The sequence below is a fragment of the Labeo rohita genome, chromosome 1 (assembly GCF_022985175.1).
Source record: "Labeo rohita strain BAU-BD-2019 chromosome 1, IGBB_LRoh.1.0, whole genome shotgun sequence".
Lineage (NCBI taxonomy): Eukaryota > Metazoa > Chordata > Actinopteri > Cypriniformes > Cyprinidae > Labeo > Labeo rohita.
The window spans coordinates 36644095-36658913 of NC_066869.1; the positions used below are offsets into that span (position 1 = coordinate 36644095).

The 14819-nt window shown below is 34.5% G+C and overlaps 1 protein-coding gene across 1 annotated transcript; it reads right to left on the reverse strand.

The window, feature by feature from the left end:
* Positions 1-2837: 2837 nt before the first annotated feature.
* On the reverse strand, positions 2838-14446 carry tyrp1b (tyrosinase-related protein 1b). Its single transcript, XM_051122478.1, has 8 exons — positions 14370-14446; positions 11972-12327; positions 11551-11873; positions 9799-10003; positions 7349-7516; positions 7019-7198; positions 6776-6925; positions 2838-3701 (listed from the first exon to the last, which is right to left on the reverse strand). The coding sequence occupies exons 2-8, from the start codon at positions 12324-12326 to the stop codon at positions 3502-3504; spliced, it is 1581 nt and encodes a 526-aa protein (XP_050978435.1). The 5' UTR covers position 12327; positions 14370-14446; the 3' UTR covers positions 2838-3501.
* Positions 14447-14819: the final 373 nt, after the last annotated feature.

The window sequence follows — 14819 nt, forward strand, 5'->3', positions numbered from 1 at the left end:
TTACACACAATAATTTCACTTTTTTTTATTAAAATACTTGAATTTTACAATATTTTATGTAGAAGTCCACTATATGGGAATTCTGGAATTTCTTGACGACTGAAGAAAGAAACATCTTGGATGATTTTTAGAATGTTAGAATTTTTAGAATCTTGGTTTCGTTTTTGTTCTGTGCTGATAATGATCAGATAATGTAAAGTTCATTTTTAAACTTCACAAGCAATGAAGTTTAAAGAACTTTTTGGTGATGGATGAAGTGTACCAAATAATTTCAAACAGTAGTTCAATCCAGATCCTAGAGAGCCGTCCTGCAAACTTCATTTGCAACTCTGTTCCAACATATTTTTTAATTACTATGTGTGCTTAAAGATCTTAATTAATTATTCTGAAGTATTTCCTTGAACGGGACTGAGCACTCCTAACAAAATGAAAATTTAAGATTGAAACATGCAGTTCTTTTTGTACCACTAGGGGGCAGCAGTGCAAAGGGACCAGATGAAGGTTTAAAGTGATGGGATGGGATCTGAAAACCTGTGTTACTATAATATGGCTGAAACTGCCAGGTTTTGCTCAATGTACCATTAAGCACAGTGAAGTTCTTTTTACTTTCTTTCTCTCAGGAAGCGACTAAGGAGCAGTGGCATGCATGACATGATAAGGCTTGCTGTATTGGTCATTATTGCCACTCCCTGGTGATGTAAAAATCTGCAAGGTCAGCTGAGAGAAAATAGATTTTATTTTACCTTTTTTTGATTTGTAAATAATGTGACATAGGGTGAAGTGGGACGAATATGTTTCGTGATTGATTGCCCTTTAAATATCAGTAGAAGATCAAATGTTAATAGTTGCCACAAGGGTAGTTGTCATTCCAAATGTTTTCATTTGCATCACAATCATGCATAACACTGAATATGATCTTGCTTTAAAGGAGAAGTCCACTTCCAGAACAAAAAATTACCCCCTTGTCATCCAAGATCTGGATCTGTCTTTCTTTCTGCAGCCGTAAAGAAATTATGTTTTTTTGAGGGAAACATTTTAGGATTTTTCTCCATATAATGGACTGCTATGGGTGCCCCGATTTTGAACTTCCAAAATGCAGTTTAAATGTGGCTTCAAATGATCCCAAAAGCGGTTGTAAACGATCCCAGATGAGGAAGAAGGGTCTTATCTAGCAAAACGATCTGTTATTTTCATAAAAATAATACAATTTATATACTTTTTAATCTCAAACGCTTGTCTTGTCTTACTCTGCCTGGACTGTTTTTTTCCGGTTCATGACAGTAAGGCTATGTCGTAAAACTCCCATCTCATTTTCTCCCTCAACTTCAAAATCATCTTATATCGCTGTTTTACCCTTTTTTGTTGAGGGTGTTTGATCTTCTTTGCATGTTCACTTTGCAAAGACTGGGTTGGTACTTCTGCAGTGATGTAGGATGATTTTAGAATGATTTTTGAAGTTGAGGGAGAAAATACGGTTGGAGTTTTTCGACATACCCTAACTGTCTTGAGCCAGAATACACAGAGTTCAAGGAGAGCAAGACAAGATGAGCATTTAAGATAAAAAAGTATTTAAATTTTATTTTTTGAATGAAAATAACCGATCGTTTTGCTAGACAAGACCCTTCTTCCTCAGTTAAGATCATTTGCAACCGCATTTGGGATCGTTTGAAGCCGCATTTAAACTGCATTTTGGAAGTTCAAAATTGGGGCACCATATCAGTCCATTATAGGGAGAAAAATCCTTAAATGTTTCCCTCAAAAACATTATTTCTTTACGGCTGAAGGAAAAAAGACATGAACATCTTGGGTGACAAGGGGGTGAGTACATTATCTGTATTTTTTTGTTCTGGAAGTGGACTTCTCCTTTAACATCCAATTCATCTCAGGCAAATGAAAATGCTCCTCTTAACGGAGAAGTTCACTTTCAGAACAAAAATTTACAGATAATTTACTCACCCCTTATTATCCAAGATGTTCATGTTTTTTTTTCTTTAGTTTTAAAGAAATTATGTTTCTTGAGGAAAACATTCCAGAACTTTTCTCCATATGGTGGACTTCTATGGTGCCAGTGAGTTTGAACTTCCAAAATCTGTTTAAATGCAGCTTCAAAGTAAAAAACCGAAACGATCGGTTATTTTCTAAAAAAAAAAAAGACAGTTTATATACTTTTTAACCTCAATTGCTCATCTTGTCTATTTGCGCATGCAAACTGTGTGTAATCTGGGACAGAACAGTTAGGGTATGTTGAAAAATTCCCATTTCATTTTCTCCTCCAACTTCGGAGTTGCCGACATTGCTGCAGAAGTACCGACCCAGTGTTCACAAAGTGAATGTACAAAGAAGATCAGACGCCCTTTACAAAAAAAGGTAAAACAGCGATGTAGGATGATTTTTAAAGTTGGAGGAGAAAATGAGACAGGAGTTTTTCAACCTACCCTAACTGTATTGACCCGGATTACACAGAGTTCGCATACGTGTCACAGAGAATAGACGAGCACTTGAGGTTAAAAAGTATATAGATTGAACATATTTTTGGAAAATAACAGATAGTTTTGCTAGATAAGAACCTTCTTCCTCGGCTGGGATCGTTTAGAGCCCTTTGAAGCTGCATTGAATCTGCATTTTGGAAGGTCAAACTCGTGGGCACCATTGAAGTCCACTATATGGAGAAAAATGTTTTCCTCAAGAAACAATTTCTTTATGACTGAAGAAAGAAAGACATGAACATCTTGGATGACAAGGGGATGAGTAAATTATCTGTAAATTTTTGTTCTAGAAGTGAACTTCTCCTTTAAACTTAAGACTCACAGTTCACAGTATGACTACACAATTCAAATCACTTACACAAAACTAGTTCTTAATTATTATTTTAATTATTGAATGAACATTACAGAAAATTATGTCTTGTTCTTGTCATATAATAGTTTGAGCCTGCATGTGTATGTGATATGGAGACTATCAGGAATGTTATTTTCAATTTATGGTAACTAGGAGGAGTTAAAATTATTTTAAAAATAATTTAGTACAACATATATGAAATGTACCTAAAATTTTATTTTTTAGTATTTATGCATGTTGACACTTGAAATTTGTCTCTATTGCAGTTGCTGCTGAATCGTCTGCACTGACAATTTAGTAAAATTGACAGTACAGTACACAAAAATCAAACTTAAATTTTAAAACTTTTTTTATATCAGAGTAATATAAAACAGGTCACACTGTACAATAAACTTATGTGTTCATAGGGCATTCATAAGCATTGCATAAACTCAATGTGACACATTACAAATGTTTAATAGGCTCATATGACTGTATTCTCAGTGTCTCGCTGGACATGTAAAATCTGATAATAAATAGTCAAAAATTAAGCCCCTGTGTCAACAAATGCTTTTACAATGCTTTTGAATGCTAAAAATTCATAATTCAGATGCTTTTAGTACAATGTGAGTGCACAGTACAACAAAATAAAAATGTTTAAGATGCATATTTTGAGTTTCTCAATCACACCACGGACTGAGAAGCATGGCGCTCATCCTCTGAGTAACGCCTGAACTGTTCTCCTAGCAGCGGCTCCAGGCCCTCAGCTGAGCGGTAAGAACGTGCCCGAACGGCACACCCGATGACTCCGCCCACCACAGCCACAACAAGCACCACGGCAACAATCGCTATGGTGATGATCTCTGAAATAGTGTATGCCCGAGCTGTTGAGGGAGAAAGAGAGAGATTCATGTTTATATGTATCAAACCACAAATCAGGTCAACAGTATTTTTTTTTGTTTATACACTAAAATTGTGGTGGCCGCCATTGCTTTCCTGTGTGCACTTCACACTCCAGTCCAGTAGGTTGCAGAAATGCATCTTTGACATTGGTTTGCTAACCTCAAAAACCTATGGAAGCCCATTTTGTGGCACTGAATAAAAAAAATAAAAAAGGTAACTGTGACTTTTTATCTCATAATAATGAAGTCAGAATTGCAAGATATATAAACTCACAATTCTGACTTTTTTCTTGCAATTGCAAGTTTATATGTCCCAATTCTGATTTTTTTCTCAGAATTGTGAGATATAAACTTGCAATTGCATGTTATAAAGTCAGAATTGCGAGATATAACAGCAACTGTGAGTTTATGTCTCAAAATTTTGTGAAAAAATCCAGAATTACAAGATATAAACTCACAATTGAGAGAAAAGTCAGAATTGCAGCTCTGAGAAATAAAGTCAGAATAACATGATATAAACTCACAATTGCAAATTATAAGGTCAGAATTCTGAGATATAAACTCTCAACTGCAAGAAAAAAGTCAGAATTGCAAGATATAAACTTGCAACTGCAAATTATAAAGGCAAAATTGCAAGATATAAACTCACAATTCTGACTTTTTTCTCAGAATTGCGAGTTTATATCTTGCAATTCTGACTTTTTTCTTGCAATTGCGAGTTTATATGTCCCAATTCTGACTTTTTTCTCAGAATTGTGAGATATAAACTCGCAATTGCATGTTATAAAGTCAGAATTGCGAGATATAACAGCAACTGCGAGTTTATATCCCACAATTCTGCGAAAAAATACACAATTACAAGATATAAACTCGCAATTGAGAGAAAAGTCAGAATTGCAGCTCTGAGAAATGAAGTCAAAATAACGTGATATATACTCACAATTGCAAATTATAAGGTCAGAATTCTGAGATATAAACTCGCAATTACAAGAAAAAAGTCAGAATTGCAAGATATAAACTTACAGCTGCAAATTATAAAGTCACAATTCTGACTATTTTTTTTGCAATTCTGACTTTTTTCTTGCAATTGCGAGTTTATATGTCCCAATTCTGACTTTTTTCTCAGAATTGTGAGATATAAATTCACAGTTGCATGTTATAAAGTCAGAATTGCGAGATATAACAGCAACTGCGAGTTTATATCTCAAAATTCTGAGAAAAAAAGAATTACAAGATATAAACTGGCAAATGAGAAAAAAGTCGGAATTGCAGCTCTGAGAAATGAAGTCAGAATTGTGTGTTATAAACTTGCACTTGCAAATTATAAAGTTAGAATTGCGAGACATAAACTTTTTTCTCAGAATTGCAAGTTTATATCTTGCAATTCTGACTTTATAATATGCAACTGTAAGTTTATATCTCACAATGACTTCTTTTCTCAGAATTGTGAGATTTAAACTCACAACTGCAAGAAACAAAATCAGAACCTTTTTTTTTATTATTATTAATTCAGTGGTGGAAATGGGCTTCCAAAAAAACTTATTGGCTCAAAAAAACTTTTAGGTACTTCATTTAGTATGATTCCTTCGAAATTCAACCTGATCTCATGAGAAAACATAAGTATTTTATGAGGTGGTGGTTTATTTTTGAAATGATGGAATTCACATAAAAATGTATTATTTTTATTTTTTAAAAAAAGCATGAAGGTCCACCCTTAATCCCACCCCTAAACCAAACCGTTAGTGGGGAGTAAACAGACTGTGCTAAAACTTATGAATGAGATTATGCAAAGTTATTCAAATTAGCCACCAATTAATCAAAACACAAAATAGTTATGAATTGCTACAGGATGGTGTTAACAAAATCATGCTATGATACATGTCATTTGATTTGGACTGTTATAATGACCATTAATGTCTTCGTTAGCTTACGTACTAGAATAGCATACAGATACCCAATTAGCCTAATAGCTTAGCTTATACACCACACGTTTGCACTTACCCTACATATATTCACAGCACTACATAATATAACTATGTGTTAAATATCCAGAGATTTCATTTATAAAAAGACCAGTAATGAAGAGTGGGAAGATCTAACTGGCAGAAGAAGCAGGTGAACATTTCCTCCACTTGCTGAACTGCACACAGCAGATCAATGGCCTCAGCAACAACTGTACTCTTAAAATTGATTAAAACAGAGCAAAATGATCAGCGAGCCACATAGACCTATTTTTTGCTTTCACTTTTGGGTACCTCATTAAGTGTTAAAGTGAGTCATAATGTACTGCCATTATACTCAATTCACACAGCTGGATATTAATTAAATGATCTACTTTTGTGTTGTGCAGAGGAAAAAAGATGTGAGCATATGATGACAATCTTCATTTTTGGGTGAACTATTTCTTCAATTAAGTAGTTCGGTTAAGTTATATTAACTAACCGTTCCAGAAAGAACACTTTAGAATAATAGTCCATCATTAACAGGTAACTGTGCAGGAAGTAATGCAGAACTAATGACTAGTACTACATTAACACTTAAGCTACTACTATAAACTAATATGGAACAAGATTAATTAATCAGTAAGTACAATAATAGTAAATTTAGGACTAAGATAGTTCCTTATTAGGTATTCAGTAATTACTGAATGAGACTGGCCTCATTACGGACTAATAATTAACGATGCCAAATTATAAGAATTAATTAGTAATTAATTACTAATCACAACATCAATGTGTCTGAGAAATAATATATATTTTTTTACTCTGAATATGGTCATAAAATGCATTAATAAGTACTCAAGTGTTACCTAGTCACTAGTGTTACTTAGTGTGTAAACTAATAATGTATTTATTGAACATGATGAAATAAGTAAAAAAGGCAATTGCTCATATCTCAGACAGATATTAATGTTGTGATTACTGATTAGTAATTAACAGGTTCTTTAAAATTCTTTATAATCTATCATAATTCTTAATTTGTAACGAGGCCAATGTTATTCAGTAATTATTGATTGCGTAATATATAAATATATATATATAATTTTTTTTACTCACTTGGCCACTGAACCTCATAGGTGTAGCCTAGGTTGTCTGGGGCGGTGACAAACATTTCAGCATTTCTGACTGGTGGCCAGAAAGGAACCATGTTAAACTCTCTGTTGTGTCCAATTGGAGCGTTTTCCTCAGGATAGACCACTGTCCCTGCTGGATAAGCACAGAGAACACTAATCAGAATACAGCTGAAATGTGAAACTCTTTTTGGTTATGTATGTAGGTACATTATGTGTGTGTGTTTACCAGCAGTGTGTCTCTGAAGCCATTCATCAAATATGGCATCAGTAAATGTGTGAAGCAGGACAAAGATAGGGTCGTTTGGTGACAGGTGAGTCTGTCCACCTGTGCCATTGAGAAACAAATGAGCCAGGTTGTGCAGACTCCTCACTACTGGGTCATAGTTTCCCTGGGGAGCACTGTAACCTAGTGACACACAAGAACACCAATTAAAAGTCTCCTCACTTTTAACAGCTTATGCAGGTGCTTATTTGGTGTGCTAGTCTCTTCGTCTGTGGCTCTACACATTTTTCAAAAAACTTTTTTTAAAAAACAGTGTTCATGAGCGTATCATACCCTCAATAGTGTTCCTGAAGCTCTGTGAAGAAGTCGAGTAATATGGTGGCGTGTCAAAAGTGTTCAGCTCTAGACAGTCAATGATATCCTGTGGTTCTGGAAGTCTTTGAACCATGGGTCGAGCCACATTACCAGCAGGGTTTCTTCTGATCGGACTCGTCTCTGTACCTGAATACACACCAGACAGAGAAGGTAAATTTTGATAACTTTTGATTATTAAAGACTCCTTGAAGGCCATCAAGACTGTTTGCGTGATATAAACTCGACTTTTTTCTTGCAAGTGCGAGTTTATATCTTGCAATTCTGACTTTATAACATGCAACTGAGAGTGTTTGCAAGAAAAAAAGAACTGCGAGTTTTTATCATTGTGTCAAGGCCAATATGTCTGATAGATTTCTTTAGGTTGTACAATTATGTGTCATGTGGTGCGGCTCCCCCAAAACGTGATGTTTAGAATTTATTAATTCATAATATTTGTAAAAATGACTCGGTAATTGCGAGAAAAAATCAGAATTGAAAGATACATGCTCGCAATTGCTAGAAAAAAAGTCAAAATTGCGAGATATAAGCCTGCGCTTGTGAGAAAAAAGTCAGAATTGCGAGTTTTTATCACTTTGTCAAGTGCAATATGTCTGGTAAAATATCACTTTTTTTTAAAGATTTCTTTAGGTTGTACAATTATGTGTCATGTGGTGCGACTCCCCCAAAATGTGATGTTTAGAATTTATTAATTCATAATATTTGTAAAAATGACTCGCTAATTGCAAGAAACAAATCAAAACTGCAAGATACATGCTCACAATTGCTAGAAAAAAGTCAGAATTGCAAGATATAAGCCTGCACTTGTGAGAAAAAAGTCAGAATTGTGAGTTTTTATCATTGTGTCAAGGGCAATATGTCTGATAGATTTGTTTAGGTTGTACAATGATGTGTCATGTGATGCAACTCCCCCAAAATGTGATGTTTAGAATTTATTCATTCATAATATTAGTAAAAATTACTCGCTAACTGTGAGAAAAAAATCAGAATTGCAAGATACATGCTCGCAATTGCTAGAAAAAAGTCTGAATTGCGTGATATAAGCCTGCGCTTGTGAGAAAAAAGTCAGAATTGCGAGTTTTTTTCATTGTGTCAAGGGCAATACGTCTGATAGATTTTTTTAGGTTGTACATTTATGTGTCATGTGGTGCGACTCCCTCAAAATGTGATGTTTAGAATTTATTAATTCATAATATTTGTAAAAATTACTATTGTTTTGAAAAATATATTTAAAAAGGGTTAATATACAGGGTGGGCCATTTATATGGATACACCTTAATAAAATGGGAATGGTTGGTGATATTAACGTCCTGTTTGTGGCACATTATAAGTGGTCAGAAACTTGTAAATAACTCATGAAAGAATAAAGTTACGTTAAAAACAAGCACACCATTGTTTTTCTTGTGAAATTCCCAATAAGTTTGATGTGTGATGTATCCATATAAATGGCCCACCCTGTAGTTAACTAAAACTGAAAAAAAATAGTATTACCTAAAATAAAATAAAAATTAACTGAAAAATAAAATAGAATGATAAAATAAAAGTTAAGTATTTATTTCAACTAATTGCTAGAGCAAAATTTCTTATTTTAATTTAGTACTTGATGTACTAAAAATAATTAAACCTAAAACTGAAATAAAATTATTTAGTAAAAACTTTATCGATAAATATTTATTAAAAATAAAAAAAACTACAAAAAATGACAACACACAACAAAAGTGTAAAACTTTAACTGAAACAAAAAAATTTAAACTGGTTCAAAATATTAATAAAAACTATAATAGTATCTCATTTATAAAATAACACTGGTGTACACTCACTTGTATTCACAGTGTAAGGAAAATAATTATGTTGTAACTTTTTACTTGATAGTCGCACCACATAACATTTTTAGAGTCATTCAATTGAAAGTTTTCTTGAAAATGTTGCAAAAGTTTTTCATAACCATATTTAAACTAGATTTTTTAAAATCACAATTTGCCATTTGTTTTTGACCAAAGAACTAAATCTTTTTATGAGATCCCACAGATTGTGAGAAAGAAGCATCATAAGATCGAACATTATACTATTCACTTTGTCTGCAATCGTGAGTCACTTGCAAATACAATCACATGATCCTAATCGTTTTGCCCATATAAGGTTTGATCTTTCTTCTGAGCTCTCGAAATGCCTCAAAGGATTAGTTCAAACAGCATGTGAGCAGTCTTAGGTCTTGGAATGCATGTGTGTGTGTGTCTTACTGTTGCAGATGGTCTCCAATGTCTCACACTCCCCCACACTCTCACAGATCTCCCACCAGGGAGAGGACACAAAATTAGACGTGTGTTTTTGCAGTATTCTGTGTATACGTGTTTGCGTGATGTATAGAGAGCCGGTGTGTGTTATTGGTATGTTGTGTGAGTGTGTCGTACTGTTGCAGATGGTCCCCAGTGTCTCATACTCCTCCACACTCTCACAGATGACTCTCCACTGAGAGAACACAGAGTTGGAACTGATGCCATTGGTGTCAAAGCTGCTTCTGGCTCCCAGCAGGTCATCCGTGCAGATATCACATTCATTGCCTCCTATTGCAAAGTTCCAGTACGGCAGGGCAAACGACGGGTCCCCCAGCATGTCCTGTGCACACACACACATGCATATCCCAGCATATCCCATTAGCTGATCCTTCTATCAATGGGGAATAGTTGGTATTTCTGCTCACTGCACAAGATAATAAGATTTGCCAAATTGATTTTTCAAGAATAAAGCATGAATTTAACAAAACTTTAGAGCTTAATGCTTAAAACAATGCAAAAAGGAAAAATATTTCATTTAATTGGATTCAAGATACTTTCTCTGAAAAAGTTTGAACTTAGTTCTCAGATAAGTTTGTTCTTAGTGTATTTAGATTTTTTATTATTAAAAATTAAATGAATAAAATAAAACAATTGTTGCAGCCCTTCTGTAAGGCATTAAAGCCACATAAGAAAAAAATCATTAATTGGTCAATCATAATGACAAAGGCAAAATTATGAGATTCTGAGGTAAACAGTCAAAATGATCAGATACTAAGTCAAGATTCTGACATAAAAAGTGATAATTATGACAAAATATCTAATAATTTTGACTCGTCATAATTTTGACTTTTTATTTCATAATTTCAAATTATATCAGAATTGTGTTATAATTATGTCAAATTTTCAACTTTTTTACATGGCATAAAAACTTTTTATGACATATGTGACCCTGGACCACAAAATCAGGGTATATTTGTAGCAATAGCCAAAAATACATAGTATGGGTCAAAATTATTTTTCTTTTATGCCAAAAATCATTATTATGTTCCATGAAGATATTTTGTACATTTCCTACCGTAAATATATTAAAACTAAATTTTTGATTAGTAATATGCATTGCTAAGAACTTCATATGGACAGCTTTGAAGGCAATTTTCTCAGTATTTTGATTTTGATGTTGTATCTCGGCCAAATAATGTCCTATCCTAACAAACCGTACATCAATGGAAACTATTTTATTTATTCAGCTTTCAGATGATGTATAAATCTCAATTTCAAAAACGTACCCTTATGACTGGTTTTGTGGTCCATGGTCACATATGATGTACCAAAGCAAGACTTTTTCCTTATGTGGCAGAAATGCGCTTTCACACTAAAAGGAAGATTTCCCCAAAAATGAAAAGATTACGTCAGTGGACTGAACTTGATAAATGGTGTGTATTGATGTTTTTCCGTGGTCAATACAAGATAACTTTTTCAAAGTTTTTGTTTATTACGTCCTATAACTAGTAACGTTAACGTTAAAAAGGAAGTGATGATCAGTTTACGTGCCTCTTGAACTGAGGCGGTACAGCGATCTGTCACGACACAGCCACAAAACGGTATTTATTGTGTGAATTACTTTAAAATAAATCTAAGACTTTGTTTCATATCAAAAGTAACCTGCTCTGTCTTGTCTGTCAGTGAGTTGTCAGTGTCCTATTTGATGTATTTTTGAAGCTTGAAAGTGCCTGTCCTCATTCATGACATTTTTGTTGAAAAAAGGAACTAATGCATTCTTTTATATATCCTCTAAGTCATACAGTTTTGCAATCACATTACATTATTTAACAGGTTTTGTATTTTTTTCTCCCTGCTGTATAGTTATCATTATCTGTTTTTGGTCACCTGCATGTCTCTTTCCAGCTGCAACAGGTGGTACCGGTGCCAAGTGACAAATCCTGGTCCTTCGTGAGAGAAATCCACACCTCCGAAGCTCTGCTGGCCTGGACCCATGTAAGTCTTGCTGACCGAAAAGTAGTGGGTCCAGACAAAGTAATTATAAACGGTGATGTTCTCACACTGTACACTTGCTCCATCAGGGCTGAAAATCTCCTGATAGCGACGTGTACAGATGACCAGGTCAGGATGGACGGTTCTTTTCGCCTGGTCCAGAGAATTCACAAAGGCTCTTTTCTCATCTGCAGACATCTGCATGACGTTACGTCGCACTGAGATCACAAACAAACCCAGATGTATGTATTAACAGTGCATAGCTGTATGTACATGCTTATTATGGGTATTTAAGTGTGTGGATGTCTGTCCTTACCCACTGTGATTCTTTGATCACAGTTTGGCCCTGTCAGGCCATGTCGGCATCGCCCACAGTTAAATCCACTGAAGTTTCCGTTACATTGGCAGGTCCTGTTAAAGAACCTCAGTGGCCATCGTTCTCTATCATCCCGCCCATCGTGAGGATACTGAGGCCCGTGTGGGCGGCGGTCAGCAGTGATTGACACACATTGACCTCTACCAGTACTAGATCCACACTCATCATTGGGCAATCCAGTAGGTGATGGGCAGCAGGTGCCACTCCGCAGACCTTCTGGTGTCACACACTGACGTGGGAACTGAGCGTGCGTCAGCACAACGCACATTAGCACTATACACACACTCTTCCACATCCTGGAAAGACATATATAGGCCCACATGCATTAAAATATGCTTAAAAAGGGATAGTTCACCTAAAAATGAAAATTCTGTCATTAATTACTTACCCTCATGTCGTTCCAAACCAGTAAGACTTCATTCGTTCATCTTCGGAACAAAAATTAAGATATTTTTGATTAAATCCAAGAGCTTTCTGACCCTGTATAGACAGCAGTGCAACTGAAATGTTCAAATGGCCCAGAAAGATAGTAAGGACATTGTTAAAATAGTCCATGTGACATTGGTGGTTCAACCTTAATTTCATGAAGCTATGAGAAGACTTCTGTGTCAGAAGAAAACAAAAATAATGACTTCTTTTCTTTTGCGTCAGTCTCCACCGCGCATTCACGAGAGTACCAGCATTACCTTTCAGGGCTGTTTGAACATTTCAGTTGCATTGCAGTCTATGCAGGGTCAGAAATTTCTCAGATTTAATAAAAAATGGTGTTCCAAAGATGAACAAAGGTCTTACGGGTTTGGAACAACATGATGGTGAGGAAATAAAGACAGAATTTTCATTTCTGAGTGAACTATCCCAAATATTGTCATCATTTTTTGAACCTCATGTCATTATAAAACCTGTATAACTTTATTTAGTCTGTGGAACACAATAGGAGATGCTAGGCAGAATGAAAATATACAGGTTTGGAGTAGCATAAGATTGAGAGAAATGTATTGGCAAGTTAAAATATGCCTCTAAAAGTACATAGATTGTGAAACTGAAGTTAACATGGCCAGTATCAATCATTCATAAATATCAGCTTTTTAGTTATTCATGCAGTTTATACTTGTAATATTAGCAAACTATTCAATTAGAACACTTAAAAAAGTATTTTCATCTGTTTTCCATCAGCAAATGTATCTTGAATTAATAATTTAATCATTTGAATTCATTATTCAGCTTTGACACCATATCTTGTTTTTTTATGCATAAACTTTGAAAAAATGGTAGCACAACACTTAATGGTAACACTTTACAGTGAGGTTTCATTAATTAACTACTTTAGTTAACATAAATTAAGAATGAGCAATACTTCTACAGCGTATATTAATCATAGTTAATATTAATTTCAACATTTACTAATGCATTATTAAAATCTATATTTGCGTTTGTTAACACTATAAAAATGCACTGTGAATTAACATGAACTAACAATGACCAACTGTATTTTATATTAATTATACTAAATATTAATAAATACTGTGGTAAATGTATTGTTCAATGTTTGTTCATGTTAGTTAATACGTTAACTAATGTTAACAAATGATACCTTATTGTAAAGTGTGTCTAAGTGAATCTATTCAATATATTCAATTTTATTATTTATATGACTATTATTTTCTTTACATATATTTTGTATTTTGCAGTTATACTAAAGAAATTAAGCTTGAATTGAGAAAATTCTTTCACCATGAAGCGTTATGGCTTGCTTCAGGAACATTAGTAACCCACTCTTGTTCTAACTGTTAGTGAAAACCACAAAAAAAAAAAAAAAAAAAAAAAAAAATCATTATTTGAGAGGAGTGCAAAAATGTGCCCAGTAAGATCCAATCCTACTGCAGAAGATCTGAAAAATGGGAGAAATGTATTACTCTGTCAAACAGAAACAATGGAACGCAACAGATGATTTTCCCCCTTCTCTCTTTAATATTGTATTTTTAGTTTTAGTTTTTTTGAAGTAGTACAGGCTTGCAGTTGTACTTCACGACCTCAAACTGTCTAACTTGCTGACTAGTCAGAGCAAACTCACACATATGGATTGTGTTAATGGTTCTTACAAAATAAAATAAATTATTTCCTTTATCGATTTGTCATCTTGACTCCTATGATCACAAAAACTATAAAACAAAAATTATATGCAATTTTATGCTCATCAGCATAAATTCTGCACTGATTTATTAAACAACAGTTTATCCGTGTCATGCCCTAGTGGGCCACAGTAATAGTCTTCAACCAATGTAGTGATATAAACAGTAAAAAAGATACAAGCAAAAAAAGATTAAATTAAAGTATGTACCTTATATCATCCGTTCTCTTTTCTGCCCCACTCTTTCTCTCTCACACTCTCCTTTCTCCTGTACTGTAGTGCCCCCCTGTGCTGCCCCCTGGCCAACTCTTTTATACTTACACCCCTCCTGACTGCACTCATCTCTCTGATCCCTCCATCCCGTGATCAGCAGCCAGTAGAGAGAGGGAAGGAGAGGGTAAAAACACAGCCTACAACTTTATTCCCCTTCAGTGAATGTGACTCTTCATTTGCGCCTGACGGTTTGACCTTTTCAAAGGTTGACAGATCAGTGGTCTCTGTTTTCATAACAGGCAAAATAGTGGACAGAAACAAACCATTCATTAAAGAAAAGACACGTGTCTGAGGTCTGTTATGAAACGGTTGTGCAGGAAACATAGAAAGACATAACATTTGAATCGTTTTTTAATTCTGAACTCTTCAAATTCAGTTAGTACATAT